We start from the raw sequence: 16,916 nt of genomic DNA, 5'->3' as shown, positions 1-16,916 counted from the left end.
GAGATAGAGTTACCAGAGAGGGAGGAAGACGAGACTAGGGCCTGGAATTCTTGGAATGAGTCGTCTGGGAAAAGGAAATATTCGCGATCACCGGAGAAGGAACAAAAGATCACCAACACCAGAATAAGACTCGAGATTAACGAATGAGTAATAGTAGATGATCTCAATATCAAGCACTATCTTCCTGATTTCACGGTATTTCTCTCCGACTCTCTATTGTAACGTAAAAAAATTGGATTCAAACGACAGGGGATAATGGGGGGATAATGGGCTAAAAATAAGGGATTTGAATGTAAGGGTAAATCAATCAGGTATTATTTATCTTTTAAATGAAACGGACCTTATGCCTTATCAAATACCTATTAGTGGACTTAGTGGGTTAGAAACTTGATCAATGGACTTAGTGGGTTTGAAACGTGATATAATGGACCTTAGGCCAATTTTTTAAAAAATATTCCCCATACATGGAGTCGGTTTTAGTCGAATTTGGATTTTATAAGTTGTCCCATTCTATGAATTTATGTTATCCCTCGTATGGACCTAAATTGCATCTTCTATAAATTTTCTGAGTATTCAATTTCTTGAGTATTTGAGTATTTCTTCAATCTCCTTACCATTTCTATTATTTTACCAAGGAAATTGGAATTTGGGTTACTTGTAGATTTGAATTTTTAAAGTACTTTGAGATTAGTGTATTTTGGGTAATTTTTTAGAAAGAGAAATGATAGAGAAAATAAGATGTACGTTTTCTAGCATTCACTTTATACTTTTGCTCTTAGATTTTAGGAATTGCCACTTGAAATTTCTTGTTTGGTTTTACTTGAAAATGTGAAGAAGTTATGCTATTAGCTACTAATTTGTTTCACTAGCTGTTTTTCTTAGAAAAAATAATGTACAATTTAAGTCCATAGAATGAACAACTTAAATCCATAGAATGGACAACTTAAATCCATAGAAGAGGCAACTTAGATTCAAATTCAGATTTGACTACAAACCGACTTCATGTTTTGGGAATTTTTTTTCCCCCGTTTCATGCATGGAGAATTTCAGTTGGTCCGTTTTCATGCAAATCTGCAAATAACCCAGATCCCAAATTTCTCAGAAAATAATAGAAATGGTAAGGAGATTAAAGAAATACTCAAGAAATTGAATACCTAGAAAGTTTATAGAAGGGATAACTTAGGTCCATATAAGGGGCAACTTAAATTCATAAAGGGGCAGCTTAAGAAACCCATATTCGACTACAGCCGACCCCATGTATGGGGAATATTTTTTCCTCCATTCTATATTTATGCAATTCCGAAAAAACCTCTCCATGAATGGGGCATTATTTGCCCCAACTCTCACTGAAATGTAATTCCCCCAATATTTTCCATAAGCTTAGAGAGAGAGAGAGAGAGACAGACAGAGAGAGAGAGGTGGTCTTTCGAGTTTCGACTCTCAAAGGTACTCTACCATTTTTTGGAGTACTTATTTTATTTTCATTGGTTAAACTTAATTTGCCCTATATTAGGAGATTTGGGCAGTGAGGTAGCTGCTTATAGGAATCGAACTCTGCTTATGTGCATGAAAGTATAAGAGAGGCATCAAGTGCACTTCACTTCACTCATCTCAAAGGTACCCGTTTGCCTGTAACTTTTTTAGATTAAATTATTTCTACAAGCGGTGAAAATGATGGGTTTTCAACCACCATCATTGTAGGTGATACCATAGGTTTATTATTACAATTTGAACAGTTTATTTTGTAAGAGTCACATAATAGTATATTCATGCAAAAATTAGCTCAATCGGACATCGATAGATATATCAAAAGTTGGATTTTAAGTTATAAAATAGATGGTTTGATTCTTTAAAATTAAACTATCCATGAATATCTATTTTATAAACGAAAATTCAAATTTTAATATATCTATCGTAAAATGGATGGTCTGATTCTTTAAAATTAAACTATCCATGAACATCTATTTTATAAACGAAAATTCAAATTTTAATATATCTATCGATACCCAATTAGACTAATTTCTCAAAAGAATAAACTATTGTACGAGCCCTACAAACTTTACAAAGTGAACGGTTCAGATCATCAATAGATGTACGGTGGGATCTATAGTGACGGCGATGCCCATGATTTCCGCCGCCTGCGAAAGGAATTTAATCTCTTTTTGGTTTTCCTCCGCAGAGTCTCACCGCATTGAGAGCACAAAACATCTGGAAAATCATCCTGGCCAGATTTCAATTACAGAGGAGGGCCATGGCATGGGACATGGACCTTAATTGGGCTATTGGCTACTAAAATGGTAAAGCTCTAAAAATCCTTCTTGTCAAGCTAGCACTAGCTGCAGGAGTTTCACTTATGGATTGAGACCAACTCCAGGGTTTTTGGTGGCTGGAACAGAAGAGCTCTCTTGAAATTCTTGCTAGTATATTGAGGATAATGGAGTATTGGATTGCGAATTTGTACCTGGAAGCAATTCCCAAATTCTCTTGAGAACCAAAGGCTAAAGTAGTGCTCTTTAGGCTAGCTGCTTTCTAGATTGTTTTGTGGAAGTTGTGGTCAGATCTAATTCCTTTGTATAGTTTCTTTGGTATAGGTCCCTTTGTATAGGTTTCTGTATTGTGGGTTCAACCCAGATTTTTGAGTTGGTTGGTTATAAAATGAGAAAACTTACCCAAAAACAAGAAAGAAATTATTAAAGATGGTTGACCATCCAGAGCTCCCGGGAGATTATTCGGTGCCCTAGGTGTCTCTTCAACCCCATGCTAATGTGTGTCAGGAAACGGGTCCGGTGCCCTGGGCAACGAATAATTTTTTAAGTTGATAAAGTTTCTCTTCAGGTTGGTCTATGACTGTATATATAGCATCCTTCATTTTCAAGTGGTTGATTTTATAATATTTATATTGAGTCATGGATTTTTTATTTGAGAGAATACAAACACAAGTTTGGTTCGACAAATCCATCGATTATAGTGTTTTTTATGTGGAGCATTCGATCAAGTAGTGCCGGGAGATAGACGTCCATGCAAAATGTAAGCATTGTAGCGGCACTAAAAGAGTCTTTGAACTCTTTGGGAATCTTTTGATGTTCTTATTTTCATATTGTATGTGATTTCCTTTTTTATCCTCGTGGTAATGAAATTTTCTTTTGACGATAAAAAAAAATTGAAAGTAAGAACACACAAAAACAACGCAATTACATCGGTCTATTGGTCCTTAGACACAAATTTATACATCACTAATTATCGTTATAACCGTGTTTGGGTTGAACCACGACAGTTAATGAAGTGGCAAACAAAGTTTGCGTCAAACTTCACGAACTCAACAACGTTAACTTTCATCCAACCCAACTCAACCCATCAATATAGCCCATAGGTATGAACTATGAACCTTCACCAGTCTAATCACAATCTCCCCAACCCACTCATCACCTAATTCATAAAGCGAAATCTGGAGTGATTCTCTTTCACTAATCCTTTTCCATTAATTTCTGGCCAAATCAATAGCACCAATAGGTTGATACAAGTGTACTGTGTGCTTCACAAGTTACTGCCAAGGCCTTTTTTCTTTTCCCATCATTAAAAAGCTTCATCAATAATACATCATTCCTTGGGATGTTTCAAAAAACATCAATTCCAGTGAGGTTTCACTATATTTCTGCATGTGTGAAGTCTCTTTCCGTGTGTATACACTTTCGTATCAGTAAGTTCAGCAAATCATGAACTGAATATTGAACAAAATTCAACCAGTAATAAAGAGATCAAAATGATATAATTCCGCCCGCAAGAGAAGTAGTAAACGAAACTCTGTCACAAAACTTGGGCATGGAAATCCATTGCCCGGTTAATTCCGCTCAGCCCTTCCGATGAGAAGACGAACCTCTTCCCGGGGGGGGCTGCACCTGCAAAAAATGATTTGCTCCTTTGGTGCACTAAACAAAAACTAGCACAATTCAAAAGGTTGAAGACAAATGGTGAAAATTTTACTCTCGAAGTCTTTTGCTCATTTATTGGAGGCATGCCAGGTAGTAGGCATCCGGGTGGAGTTTGGAGTATTGGGCATGCTGCGAATGTTGATGTCCAGGGGAAACAAGCGGTACTCAATATCGAGCTCTCTGAAAATCTTAACCATCTCTTCTACCACTTGTGCCCTCCTTAACCACTTCTCCCCCATGTCTTGGTGGTTTATTTTGTGTCTCATCCATACTGCCATCTTCAGCATGTTTAACTCCTCGAAGTTCATTAGTATGACCGTTGGGGAAGTGTACCAGTGGTCCTTCTTGCTCTCAATGTAACTGCAATGGCAGCATAACAAACGATCAATCTCGCATTTATAGAAATTTAACTCTCAATCTCAAGGGAATTGTCATGGAAGTAGTGCATGTTCCAAAGGTTGCTTAGCCTCAATTTAGAACATCATGGCCATTCCAGACTTCCAGTATTGTAAGCATTGTTCTATGCTCCTGTTCTCTCTATGAAATTCACATTGTCTTAATAAGTCCACATGTTAGTTGATCGTGACTTTTCAGGGGCTTAAAGCGAAAATTAAAAACGAGAACTTTTGTTGGACTATTATAAGGGGTAAAAAAGTAGGAGGAGCCCCTGAAATCCAAAAATTTGGGGAGGCCTAAAGCGTCTGCAACACAAGCTTCTCATGGCTGACTCTGTGTTTAGACATGACCAGAGCAAAAGCTCCAATTCATGGCACACATTTGTTTTACCCATTTAGTCCTTTGTTGTGAGGTGTCCTGTATTCTGATGTACTCTAGAGTTACTGTCTGTGCAGAGCGCCCCCAGCCTCATGTTTTGGAGGAACTTATTAATTTTTTGGAATTTGGTTTCTAAAAGAGAGAAACATTGGAAGATCTGTAACCGTATATAAACATCGTAATCTTTGTCGAATTTGTTTTCCCTCTCCGTTGTGGGCATTCTAAGCGCATTGTCAAACCACGTATTTCATTAGTTTCTCTTGTGTTCTGTGAGATTCAATGTGATTCTTCATCGTCTGTCCAAATCAAAATCATCTTTGTAATTGCACATCAGCCGATGTCATCAAGTGAAAATTTTGCCCTTTCGCGGTAGCAGAAATCGTTATGCTAAGAGAAAATGCTAAAAGGGGGAAGGAGAGGGGGAGGAAGCGAGAAAGTGTCATTTTGTACCTTGTTATTCTTTGCCTCATGATAGCAATCTTCTCTGCTGGGGTTGCAATGTGGACGGAGAACTCAATCGAATCACCCATATCTGGACTTCGATAGTAGTTACCGATAGGCTTCGTAGAAAGAGTACTATTCGGGTAACTAATCTTCTGGTTGTCAAATCTCAGAAAAATGGTAGTTAAGATATTCATCTCTTCGACAATCATCTGAAAAGTTATGTCGAATGATTAGCTACGCACAAAAACACACCAAAAGTTGAAACCGAACAGAGATGATTTTTCATACCTGAACTCCATCAATCTCACACCGATCGCCTACATCAAATGGATGCATCACAAACAAGAAGACGATGGCTTCAAATACCGTCTTGCAAGTGTTTCCAAAAACAAATGCCACCACGACAATCTGAGAGCTGAGGAAGAGCAGAAATTTGCTGGTTGCAATTCCTAGTATGAGGAGGCAAGCAATCACTATAACGATGCTGACTAGTACATTCACCATCTGATGGAGCTTGTTGACTGCTGTTTTTGTGTCGTTTAGTGTCAGGGCTAGGGCTCTTCGTTCTCTAAAAGCATTAACCTAAACGAATCACACGCAACAGATTAAGTACTCACGCGATGACTACAAACTCAGAAGATGCGTGGAGACTACTGACAATGATGATAATTGTCCTTGTTACGAAAACTGTGTTTTCCAGTTCTTACCACCCAGTTCTTTAGGAGAGATTTGCTTATTTTTTCACTATCATGTGAACCTCCCATGAGAGCGATGGTCTTCATGGCCTCGTCTTCTCGCATGAAACGCATAAGGTCTTCCAGATGGATGAACCTGCCAGCAAAAAAATCATTCAAGATACTTCATGGAACACGTTCTGCACTACGACAGAACCACATCAAAACATATCAGATGATCAGCATCTCCAATAAATGATGACTTCGCGATGAAATCTGTATTGAAATTGCAATGAGAAAGAGTAGAATCTTTGAAAAACCATTCTTAAGCACCCATGCCAGCAGTTCATTTCATGAGGAGCAACCCCATTAGACACTTTTTCTTTAAATTTAAGGCCCGTTTTGTTACGGTTCTTATTTTAAAAGTATTTATCTTTCGTTTTACGAGACAGATCATTCTCTCACAATACATTATTCTTCACTTTTTCAAAATATATACGGAGTTTTTTTTATTTTTTTTTAAACTTACACTTTTTTCTGAACTTTTATCCCATTTTGCATCTACGAATCCTATTCATAAACTATTTCTATTTCTTATACGTAAATGATCATGTGATCTCACCAGATATGTAATCCAATTTGTTACTTCAGTTAGGGAATCAACAAGACCTTATAATATTAGCTTTAAAAAATTAAACTAAGTTGTAAAATATTGTTTGGTCTAGCTGTTTATAAGTTGTGGACTATGCTCTTTCATTTGAGTTCAACCAAAGAAAAAAATGAACCAGCAATTTTCTGGAAAAAATTGCAGCGTGGATGTCACGTTTAACTGTTCTGTTCTCAATCTCGCGAGGTAGCAAAGATTCTAGAAAAACAGCCATGCAACACCTGTTTGAAAGTAAGTCCCCTCCCGTTATGGACAGGTTTTGTTGCTCATATTTCAAGGGCTGGCAAGGTTTTGCGCGTTGTAGTGGAACTCAATGACTGAAAAGCAGATGAATGAACGACAGAAGAAAATGATAATGGTAGCAGAAATAAAGGCATACTTGGTCCCCCTCCTAGCAACATTTTGGAAGATCTTCCTTGCAGCAACTTTTGCTTCGAATTCGCTCCTAATCTGAGTGGCAGACTCATCACCATTAGTTGAATCCAATATCTGCTCATCCAGGGTAGACAGTACCCCGTGCCGAACTATTTTCACCAGCCTCTTCATATTCCAAGCAGATACATTCTGAGGATTCATCTTATGCAAATGGTCAATTGGTATCCCCTCATCAGGTCTTTTCGAATGGGCTCTCGAAAACTTCTTGCTCAACGTCTTCTGCGGTTTCTGGAATGTACTCCCCACCACCCTCCCGCTCTTCGCAAATGCTGTGGCCCTCAGATCCGGAGGCATCATTGCTCCTGCATTCTGAAGCTTCTGGACCTCCGCCATCGTCCTCTCCTCGTCTTCCTTGATCGTTTGTATCTCAATCAGAGGCGGACCGGAGAGCGTTTCTATCACGTATTGGTTGAACAGCGACTCCTGGATTCGATCAAAGAACGTGCTCACGTGGAAAGAAGACGCGAGGACCTTAACCATCAAGGTTTTCACCAGCCACACCAAAGCTCCCACAAGCAAACACCACAAGAACTTGTTCACCAGTTTGAGAAACCTGTTGTTGGTCTCTGCCTCAACCCTTTTATCAAACAGGTAATGCCATGCGATCAGAACCAAGCCCAGCCAGATGCAGTTCTGCACCGGCTTCCTCACTCCATACACGAAATACAAAACCCTCTTGCGCAAAAGGAAATTGCGCTCGATGAAGAAGACAATGATTCTGATCCCCCAACCAGAAACCAATCTTCCACAGATCAGAACAAGTATCAAGACCTCCCATTTCCACCATTGGAGGCCTCTCTCTTCCTTCGCCCTCCAAGCCGGTATCACAAGGGTAGTGATCAGAGCTGCCACAATCAGAACTAGACTGACCCATTGGAGTATAGTGAGCGCATTGACGTTGGACTTGGTTAAATCCTCCGGGAGATCTTCGTCGAATAACGGGTCGTCGTCTTCGTCTCCCTCTGATGGTTTTCCCAACATGGCCGAACCCCTTCCGAGAATCCCGGATCTCAACTGGCCCGACCTGGGAACCCGTCCGGATCTAGGATCCTGCGGTGGGTCGGCCAACCTGGACTTGGTTTTCGTCCTCAACATGGTCTGCCTCATTTGGAAAGAAGTGCACCTCAGTACCTCTCCGCCACCGTTATCGGCCGCGGAGGAAAAACTCGGCGACCGGTGGCGGTTGTGAAACTGTTGCTGGGAACCCGTTTTGTCGTCGCCTTTGTCTATTTCATCCTCTTCCTCCTCATCATCATCCGATGACCTTTCGGGTTGGACGTCGAACGCATTTATCGACGGAGCTTGAAACGAAACCTTGACCTCTCTCGAGGCCGTAACGCGGTGGCTATGAACCGGACTCTCGGCCTGCGGAGGCGACTTGCGCGTGTTGTTATGGGTTTTCTCGCTCATCTCTATTCCCTTAGTATCTACGTCAAATAGTTCTTGGCCGTGCTCTCTCTGATTAACCAGAAACCGTCCGACCAGCGTCGAAGCCGGATCCTCAATATCCACCTCCGTCCCCGGATGAAAATAAAAACTCTCGCCGCCGCTGCCGTCGCCCGCCACCTTCTCGCCGCCGCTGTCTTTTTTATTCCGGTACTCGTAATGGGTTTCCGGCGGCCACGTCTTGTTACCAACGACGGCGTCGTTGTCGACGCAGCCGTCGATCTTGACGATGACCTCGCGGCGGTCGTTCATGTCGCTGCGAGGATGACGGTGATGGTCCACGACGTGGCGGTGGTCGGAGAGAATGGGGCGTTCCTCGTGGTATATATCGTCGTCGCCGGCGGCGGAGATCTTGCGCATGTGCTTGTAGGAGCCGTGGGACTTGAATGATTTCTTGATCGAGGAAGGAAAGTCCATTGGTTCTTTAACAATGGGGAAAAAAGGTTTTTTAAGGAAAGATTCGAAGGTAGAATGTTTGTTTCTGTTATGGGAACAAAATCCTATGATTAGAAAACGTGGGTACGAAGATAGCTTCAGAATCCGGCGATATTGTGGGGAGGAAAAATGGTGGTGGAGAATGGAGGGGGAGAGAGAACAGGTGGACAGCTCCGGCGATATTGGCGTCCGCCGTTATGCAGACTTTATGACTACGTGTGTGAGAATTTAATGTGGTCGGGAACAGAAAGGGACAAGGGCTGGGGTTTTTATTATAGATATAGAAAAACTTTTTTACGGGCCTAATCACGACAGTTCAAAGTGTTTTTGGACAGTTCGGATTGAAAATCAATTCTTGCGCAAATTGAAAACGAATCTCAATCATTAATTGCGCGAATGGACGGCTGTGATCGTGCCGCTCCGTGAAACAGGTTTGTTCACGGAACCTCTGTGAAAAAGACAACCTCTTTAATTATTCCGTGCTACTGGTACCCGCTAGCGAGTTCAGCCGCTCTCCGATCCGATCCCACTAAATGGATTGGAGAGAAGTTGTCTCCGGTTTCGGCCTGGGAAAAACTTTATCGGTCCCGCTTTAATAATTGGGTCCGTTGGTATTTTTTTTTATTCACTAAGAGAATCGAGCAAGTCAAAGATAAGTTTGATCGATTATCGTTTGATATGATTTCGGAACGCATGTATATATCAAAGAAAAAATAGAAATGGATTTTGTTTCAATGTTACAATCTTTCTTTTTTTTTTTGCAAAATAATATGTTTCAAAATCATATCAAATGATATCCAATAATCTTGATTTTGGTATATATACTTAATGTTCTCAACGAACAATATGACAAACTAAACTGTCTCGATTATTAACATGAGATTGCAAAAGAAAATTTACGATTTGAGATTAGAAAGAGTGTTCTCTCCAATGATCGGAGAGGAGCCGAACTCACCAGGAACATGTTTCCTTTTTTTCCATCACCTACATGGTGGCTGGTTAGTGGTGACCCATGTATTTGGGTTGACTTGTGTGTGTTTGGAAAATGGGGGTTGACTTCTGTTGTGGTAGACTAGTAGTACAAAAATGCTACTCACAAAACCGGCATTCCAATTTTTAGTTTATTTTTTGTCTTTTTAGTTTTTTTTTGTATTTTTTTTTAAATTTTGAGTTTGAATTATAATTTTTACTTTTTCGAATCCTTTCGCCGAGAAGAATCAATAATTACAAAAAATTTGACACAAACTAAGAAAGGCAAAATTGTTTTAAATAAAGACAAAAAAAAAAAAAAAAAAACAAGTGGCTTACCAAGCCAAATTAGGCCTAAATTAAATTTGTGCTCAAAACGGCACAGTAAGGGGATATGTTGGCCCTGTGGTGTCCAAGGGATTGCAGCACGCCCCCCAGTTCCTACAGAAAGGTCCTTGCCAACTCGTAACCGGCCGTGACTTAATTCCTGAGAAAAACATTCGGGGAAAAAGTTGCGACGTTTTAATCCGGCTTTCTCTTGGGAATTCCCTAGTTAGTTAGAATGTATTATTGCAAAAGATGCCGCTTTTTGTCTTTATTGCTATCTTTCCAAGCCAAATATTGGAGACCAAGCGGGAGGTGAATCTTCGTTGGTGATGGCTTTTCGAATTTGCAAAAAGAAAGAGAGACTAAAAATTCATATCGAGGGCCTCTCAAGCGTGGAGGAAATGTGAAGATTTGCTAAACAAAAAGCAATACAATGAGACGAGTGATTTGAAGCAATCATGAGGAGGTAGGATTCATTATCAAATGCGGTTGAATGCATCAGGTGATTGTATACTCAATAAAGGACTTGCATTTCATGGACATGACAAGTCTAAACTTTCAAGTAATCAAGGTAATTTTCTTGAACTTTTAAAGTGGGTTGCTCAATGTAATAAAAGATGTCAAAGTTGTTGTATTGGCCAAATCTCCACAAAACAATAAGGTGTTGTTTGGCCTAGCTAATAAGCTAAATGGCTTTTCTTTTTTTTTTTGGTTCTTATTTAAAAAAAATTGCAATTGTTAGTTTTTCGTCTATTTTTTGTGAATTATTACTTCGTCATGACAAGAGGAATCTAATAAGTAAAAAATTACAATCAAAATCCAATGAGGAACCCACTTTAAAAGTTCAATCACATAGCAAATTAATGGTAGTTACAATTTAGGAAGAATAAAAAGGAAAAACAAAAATAAGTTTATTTTTGCATTCCTAATTCTCCTTTCACAAATCTTAGCACCCAAAAAGTCTGTCTATACAAACGATCTTGACTAGGGCTGTCCAAAAAACCCACCTGACCCGACCCGACCCGAAAATTCAGCCTCGGACGGTTTAAACTGAGACAGTCGGTCGGGTTCGGGTTGGCTTAGTTAGACCCGACAGTTTGTCAGTCGGGTTTCGGGTTGCATATATTAAGTTTCGGGTCACCCGACCCGATCAAATTTAACAGAGTATAAAAGAAAAAAAAAATCCATCTCTTTCATTTTAGGGTTCTCAGTCTCCTCTCCTCTTGCTCTCCACCGATTTCCACCCCACCCTACCCACACCCAGCCCCACCACGGACGGCCCCCACCCCACTCTCTCAGTCTCTCTGACCGGCGACCAAATCTCCGGCCAGTCCTCTCCGCTCGGACCTCTCCTACTCTCCAGTCTCCACATCCACTCTCCTCTCGATCTCGCAGCGACACAGCCGATCGAGTCGATCGACAACGGTCAACGGCTAACTCTACCACTACCGTGGTACGTTTCTCTCTCTCTCTCTCTCTCTCTCTCTCTCTCTCTCTCTTGCTCACGTCAGTCTCCGATCTCCGATTCTCCATAGTTTTGATGATTTCATTATGATTTAATTTTTTAACTTTTAGTTTTGAATTTCTAGATCTCCAGATTCTCGGTGGACCAATCTCTCGTTCTCGTTCGTAGCCGATTGCAGCCGATCGACACCTAAATCTGGTACTTCTCTCTCTCTCTCTCTCTCTCTCTCTCTCAGTCTCACAGTCTTTGGAAGTGAGTGGCGGCACGGCGGCGGCGGCGGCGGCGGCGGTGGACTGGTGATTGATGGAGTTCATTTTTTAACTGTTAGTTTTGTAATTTGTTGCTAGATTTTGATGGAGTTCATCTCTAATCAGAGAGAACTCGTCTCTGTGTGTGTGTGTGTGTTCTTGTGGAGGGACAACTGTGAATCTGTGATGTACTGATGTGTTGAGGGGAATATCGTGTGCTCACGTTTGTATATGGTTGATTTATTGTATTGCATTTTATAATGCCTATTGAGTTCACAATTTGCCATAGTAATTGTCCATATTAGTGCAATATATTAGATGTTAGAGTATTCATTTCAGGTATATCTAAACGGCTAAACCTGAAAACAATTAGCTCAATCTTTGGGTTCCAAAAGATTTAGTTTTATAAATGTCAAATGGGAAGCACTTCGGTTTTTGTTTATTAGCTGCAAGTTAAATGTTAAATGTTGTTTATTAGCTGCAAGTTAAATGAACTTGGCATATTTCAATTAGTTAAATGTTGTGTGAGTTACATTAGCTGCAAGTTAAATGTTATTGACTTATCTGAAACCATCTTTAGTTGGGTTATCTTGTTATTTTTTGGTATGGCTCGGTGATGTCGCATCAATGAATCATCTTTAGTTGCTGGTATGGGGGATGTGTGAATCCGGAAAGCATGAAGGCATGGAATGGATCTTATCTTTTCATGCATTCTTTAATTTGTTGATGCTTGGGGGATTTTTATCCTTTTTATACTCCATCTAGCGCCGTTCTTTGTATAATGCATACACTTTTCAAAGAATTGTATCTTTCCAAGCATATGAAAGCTATATATTTAACTTGTACTTGTGGGATGCTTGTCCCACTTTGCTAAATTCAGTTCCCTTATCTTTTGCCCCTATACGAGCAGCCATCCACCAATTGGTTTGCACTCTTTCAACTTGTTCCGCACCATTTTCTTGAGTTGGTTATTATATTCACTTGTCAATTTTTTCTTGATTTCAATGTTGTGGTTGTTGACTGACTGGTGGTTGGAGTTTCTTGTACTCCGTACTATTGATTGTCTAGTTTGATGTTATCATGGTTTAATTTAACTAATTGAAAATCATCTGATCATCACTCTTGTTTGTTGTAGGTGATGGAGCCGGAGCCAGTTTTTGATTTCCATCCTGGTGGGGAACTTGAGGATGATGTTGTTGATATCGAAGAACTTGAACTTCAAGGTAATCCTAATTCTGCTGCGACTACCCTTGCCGATGTTGTCAATGTTGAAGATGATACGGTAGATAAAGTAAATCAAGTGGGGGAAAAAAAACCAAGAAAAGAAAGCTTCCACCACAAACTCCTAAAGGCCCCAACCCAAAAAAAGATCGATATTGATCTCCTGCCTGGGATCACTTCGAAAAAATAGTAGAGGGCGATGATACATGGGGTGAGTGTAACTATTGGAAGAAAAGATATGCGGCTGATAGTAAAAAACATGGCGTTAGTAATTTGAAAGCTCACATTCCCGTTTGCCCGTTATATCCTCTTAGAGACCAATATGGACAACCAAACCTTTCATTCAAAGTCAACGGGGGGGGGGGGGGGGGGGGGGGGGGGGGGGGGGGGTTGACGTTGTGACAAGTGTATTTTCCTTTAAAGAGTATAAGAGAGCTCTTGCAGAAATGGTGATTATTGATAAACTACCGTTTAGGTTCGTTGAGGGGATTGGATTTAGAAAGTTTTGTAAGGTCATGCAACCGAAGTTCACACCAGTCCCTTCTCGCCAAACGATTACTAGAGAGGTGGTTGCAATTAAAGACTACAAGAGGGAAAAACTGAAAAAATTATTAAAGGGCCGTAGGATTAGCCTCACGACTGATACATGGACATCAATTCAAAACCTTAACTATATGTGTCTCACTGCACACTTCATTGATGATGATTGGAAGTTGCAAAAGAGAATCTTAAATTTTTGTCAAATTGAAGATCATAAGGGAGTTACAATAGGCAAGAAAATTGAGTCATTATTGATTGAGTGGAATGTTGATGGTATTTTTACACTGACGGTAGATAATGCAAGTTCAAACGCCACAGCTATTGAGTACTTGAAAAGGAAAACAATGGATTGGAAAAGGAATATTTTGGGGCATGAATATATACATATGCGATGTTGTGCACACATTTTGAATCTTATTGTCGTTGAGGGACTGAAAGATATGAGTGAATCTATTTTACGTGTTCGTGATGTTGTGAGGTATGTGAGATCTTCTCCACATAGAATGAAGACTTTCAAGAAGTGTGTGGAGAATGAGAAAATTAAATCGAAACAAACTGTGTGTCTTGATGTGTATACTCGATGGAATTCCACTTATTTGATGTTAGAAGTAGCCATCAAGTTTGAGAAGGCATTCCAAAGAATGGGGGAGGAAGACAGTAGTTTCATAAAATTCTTAGGCATAAAAGAAGGCGATGAGGATTTGTCATTGGAGGGTGAGGGTAACCAAGGTGGGAGCCATAGCCATATGGTCCCAACTCCAAGACAAGCAACTGTCCCAAACAAGCTTGATTGGAAGAAGTGTGGCTTGTTTGTTACATTCTTGAAACTTTTTTATGATGCAACCAAAAAAATTTCAGCTTCTCTTTTTGTCACATCCAATGTGTTCTTTCATGAGTTGTTTGAGGTTGAAACTCGTATAGATGAATCAATCCTCAGCAGAGATTCTTTTATGTCTAAGATGACAATTGAAATGAAAAGAAAATTTGAGACATATTGGGGGAATGTAGAGAAATTCAATCCGTTACTTTACGTGGCGGTGGCACTTGATCCCCGGTATAAGTTAAGGTTGGTGAAGTTTTGCTATACAAGATCCAAAGGAAAGGCAGTGGGTGAGAAAATGGAAAAACAAGTGAAGGATGTTTTGAACAAGTTGTATGATTTTTATGAAAAAGAGGGTGAAGTTAGACAAAATGTGCCTAGTGCAAGTTCAATGCCGAGAGTAATGGAGGGGAATGAGGATTGTGATCGTCGCTTGAATTTAGCTAGCGAATTTGACACTTACTTGGAGGAGGAGTATTCTAGTGTTTGTTCCTCGGAAGTAGACAAGTACTTTGGGGATTTGTGCGAACGTAGGGACAGTCCAGATTTTGATATCTTGGTATGGTGGAAGAACAATTCCAACAAGTATCCAATCTTGTCAAAAATGGCGCGTGATGTATTAGCTATGCCTGTGTCTACCGTAGCTTCCGAATCAGCCTTTAGTACGGATGGTCGCGTACTTGATCCATTTCGAAGTTCACTCTCACCGTCAATGGTCGAGACTCTTGTATGCACCCAAAATTGGCTTTTAAGTATGGTTTCAATCTCTCTTCGATAGTCCATGGATAAAGTTGAAGATCTTGAACGAGGTAATTTAATTCAATTGATCTAGTCTACTTAGTACTTACTATTTAGTTTTTCTTAGTAATGTATTGAATTAAGTGTTTTTTTTTTCAGAACTCTTACAAACTGAATCAATTGATGATGCAACGCAAGTTCTTAGGGATTGAGTGATGGACCTTTGGACATTGGACCTTGGTAAAACATTTAACATTATGTTATTTTGTAATCTTTGAAGTTTTCAATTTGGTTGTATGATTTTTCTTTCTATGTAACAGGTTTGGTCAGTTTACATGGGATTGGGGAGCACTTTGGAGGACATTGGACTACGGGACTAGTTTATTTTATTATGAACTTGCGTGTTTGGTTGTTTTAAATTATTATGGAGTTGTAGTTTTAATCACTTTGGACTTGTAATTGCTTGCCTAGTAGACAGTAGTTGACTGAAAATGTTGTGACTGGTTGTATAACTTGTATGGTTGCTGAAAAAATAGGGGAGAGGAGTGACTAGGGAGGCTGGTCACTGGTGTGTCATGTGTGGCTGTGTGCGCATTGTGACATGTTTGGTTTGTTTTTTTTTTGACATGTGGTTGTGTTTGGTTTCTTAATCTTGTTGGAAATCACTTGTTGCAAATGTAGTAGTACTGTAGTAGTGGACTGGAAAATAGGCAGAATGAAAATCACTTGCTGGAAATGTGGTTGACTGGTTGTGTTTGGGTTCTTAATGAATTTTTTTTGATATGGCTTGGTGGAAGCCGGAAGTCTGGACTAGTGGACTGCACTAGAAGTTTGGAAATGTGTAAATTTTTTTTGCTGATGCTTGGTAAATTTTTGTTGTTGATGAATGTGTAAATTTTTTTTGTTGATGCTTGGTAAATTTTTGTTGTTGATGAATGTGTAAATTTAAATGGCTTGGTGGAAGCCCAAAGGTTAATAAGGACATTGGGCCTTGTGGCCTGCAATGAAACTTGCAAATTAGGAGGTTAACGGCCCAAAACAATTAAGGAAATGAGAAAAAATAGCCCAGAAAAATGAATACGGCCCAAAAAATAATAGGCCCACAAAAAGGCCCAACCCGACGACCCGACCAAACCCACCCGACCACAAACCCGACTGAAACCCGACCAGAAGTTCGGTCGGTTGCGGGTGGGTGTTTCTCCAACCCGACAAATGTCGGGTCGGGCCCGACCCGACCCCGAAAAAACCCGCCCGATGGACAGCTCTAATCTTGACGCTTCAAGGCTAGGTTGGCAGATCAAAGAACTGAAGCTAATAGTGGGAAATAGAACATTGCTATAGTTTTGGCATCAACTTTACGAGTTGCAACTGCTAGTGTTGGAGGGCGTTTTCAACTATGAATTAGGTAAAGAATTACTAGCGCAACCGAATGGGTGATCAATGGATGAGTGAAAACATGATTGCATATATATATATATATATATATATATAGAGAGAGAGAGAGAGAGAGAGAGAGAGAGAGAGAGAGAGAGAGAGAGAGAGAGAGAGAGAGAGAGAGAGAGAGAGAGAGAGAGAGAGGCATATTTGAAGCATTGACAATGAAACTATCATGCAAAGCTTTCAAAACATGAAAACATATCGTGGTCTATTGTAATGCATTACTTTAGTAACTTTTGTTCACGATTATTGATTACGATAGTTTTGTTTGTATATTTTATGAAAAGGCTACCAACTTTAATGTGGATTATTGAATATGTTACTTTTTCCTTGCTTTTAATGAAGAA

At 39.9% G+C, this 16,916-nt stretch overlaps 1 protein-coding gene across 2 annotated transcripts; it reads right to left on the bottom strand.

Annotated features, from left to right (window-relative positions):
* Window positions 1-3,598: 3,598 nt before the first annotated feature.
* Window positions 3,599-9,040, bottom strand: LOC131325581 (mechanosensitive ion channel protein 6-like). Of its 2 annotated transcripts, XM_058357908.1 has the most exons (6): window positions 6,868-9,040; window positions 5,855-5,978; window positions 5,436-5,729; window positions 5,154-5,356; window positions 3,982-4,289; window positions 3,601-3,896 (listed from the first exon to the last, which is right to left on the bottom strand). In XM_058357908.1, the coding sequence occupies exons 1-5, from the start codon at window positions 8,784-8,786 to the stop codon at window positions 3,998-4,000; spliced, it is 2,832 nt and encodes a 943-aa protein (XP_058213891.1). In that variant the 5' UTR covers window positions 8,787-9,040; the 3' UTR covers window positions 3,601-3,896; window positions 3,982-3,997. The 2 variants fall into 2 exon arrangements, with proteins under 2 accessions (XP_058213890.1, XP_058213891.1); XM_058357907.1 differs by having other exon boundaries at window positions 3,599-4,289.
* Window positions 9,041-16,916: the final 7,876 nt, after the last annotated feature.

Source organism: Rhododendron vialii, chromosome 5a, assembly GCF_030253575.1.
Source record: "Rhododendron vialii isolate Sample 1 chromosome 5a, ASM3025357v1".
Lineage (NCBI taxonomy): Eukaryota > Viridiplantae > Streptophyta > Magnoliopsida > Ericales > Ericaceae > Rhododendron > Rhododendron vialii.
Note: the sequence above shows the minus strand (reverse complement) of the source record. Positions and strands in the feature narration are given on the sequence as shown.

What these genes read in the sequence shown, in the direction of transcription:
- LOC131325581 (XM_058357907.1), bottom strand. Translation starts at nt 8,786, where the DNA reads ATGGACTTTCCTTCCTCGATCAAGAAATCATTCAAGTCCCACGGCTCC. An exon ending in CTCTCCTAAAGAACTGGGTG is followed by an intron (nt 5,730 to 5,854) that starts GTAAGAACTGGA and finishes TGATTCGTTTAG; the next exon opens with GTTAATGCTTTTAGAGAACG. An exon ending in GTGAGATTGATGGAGTTCAG is followed by an intron (nt 5,357 to 5,435) that starts GTATGAAAAATC and finishes ATAACTTTTCAG; the next exon opens with ATGATTGTCGAAGAGATGAA.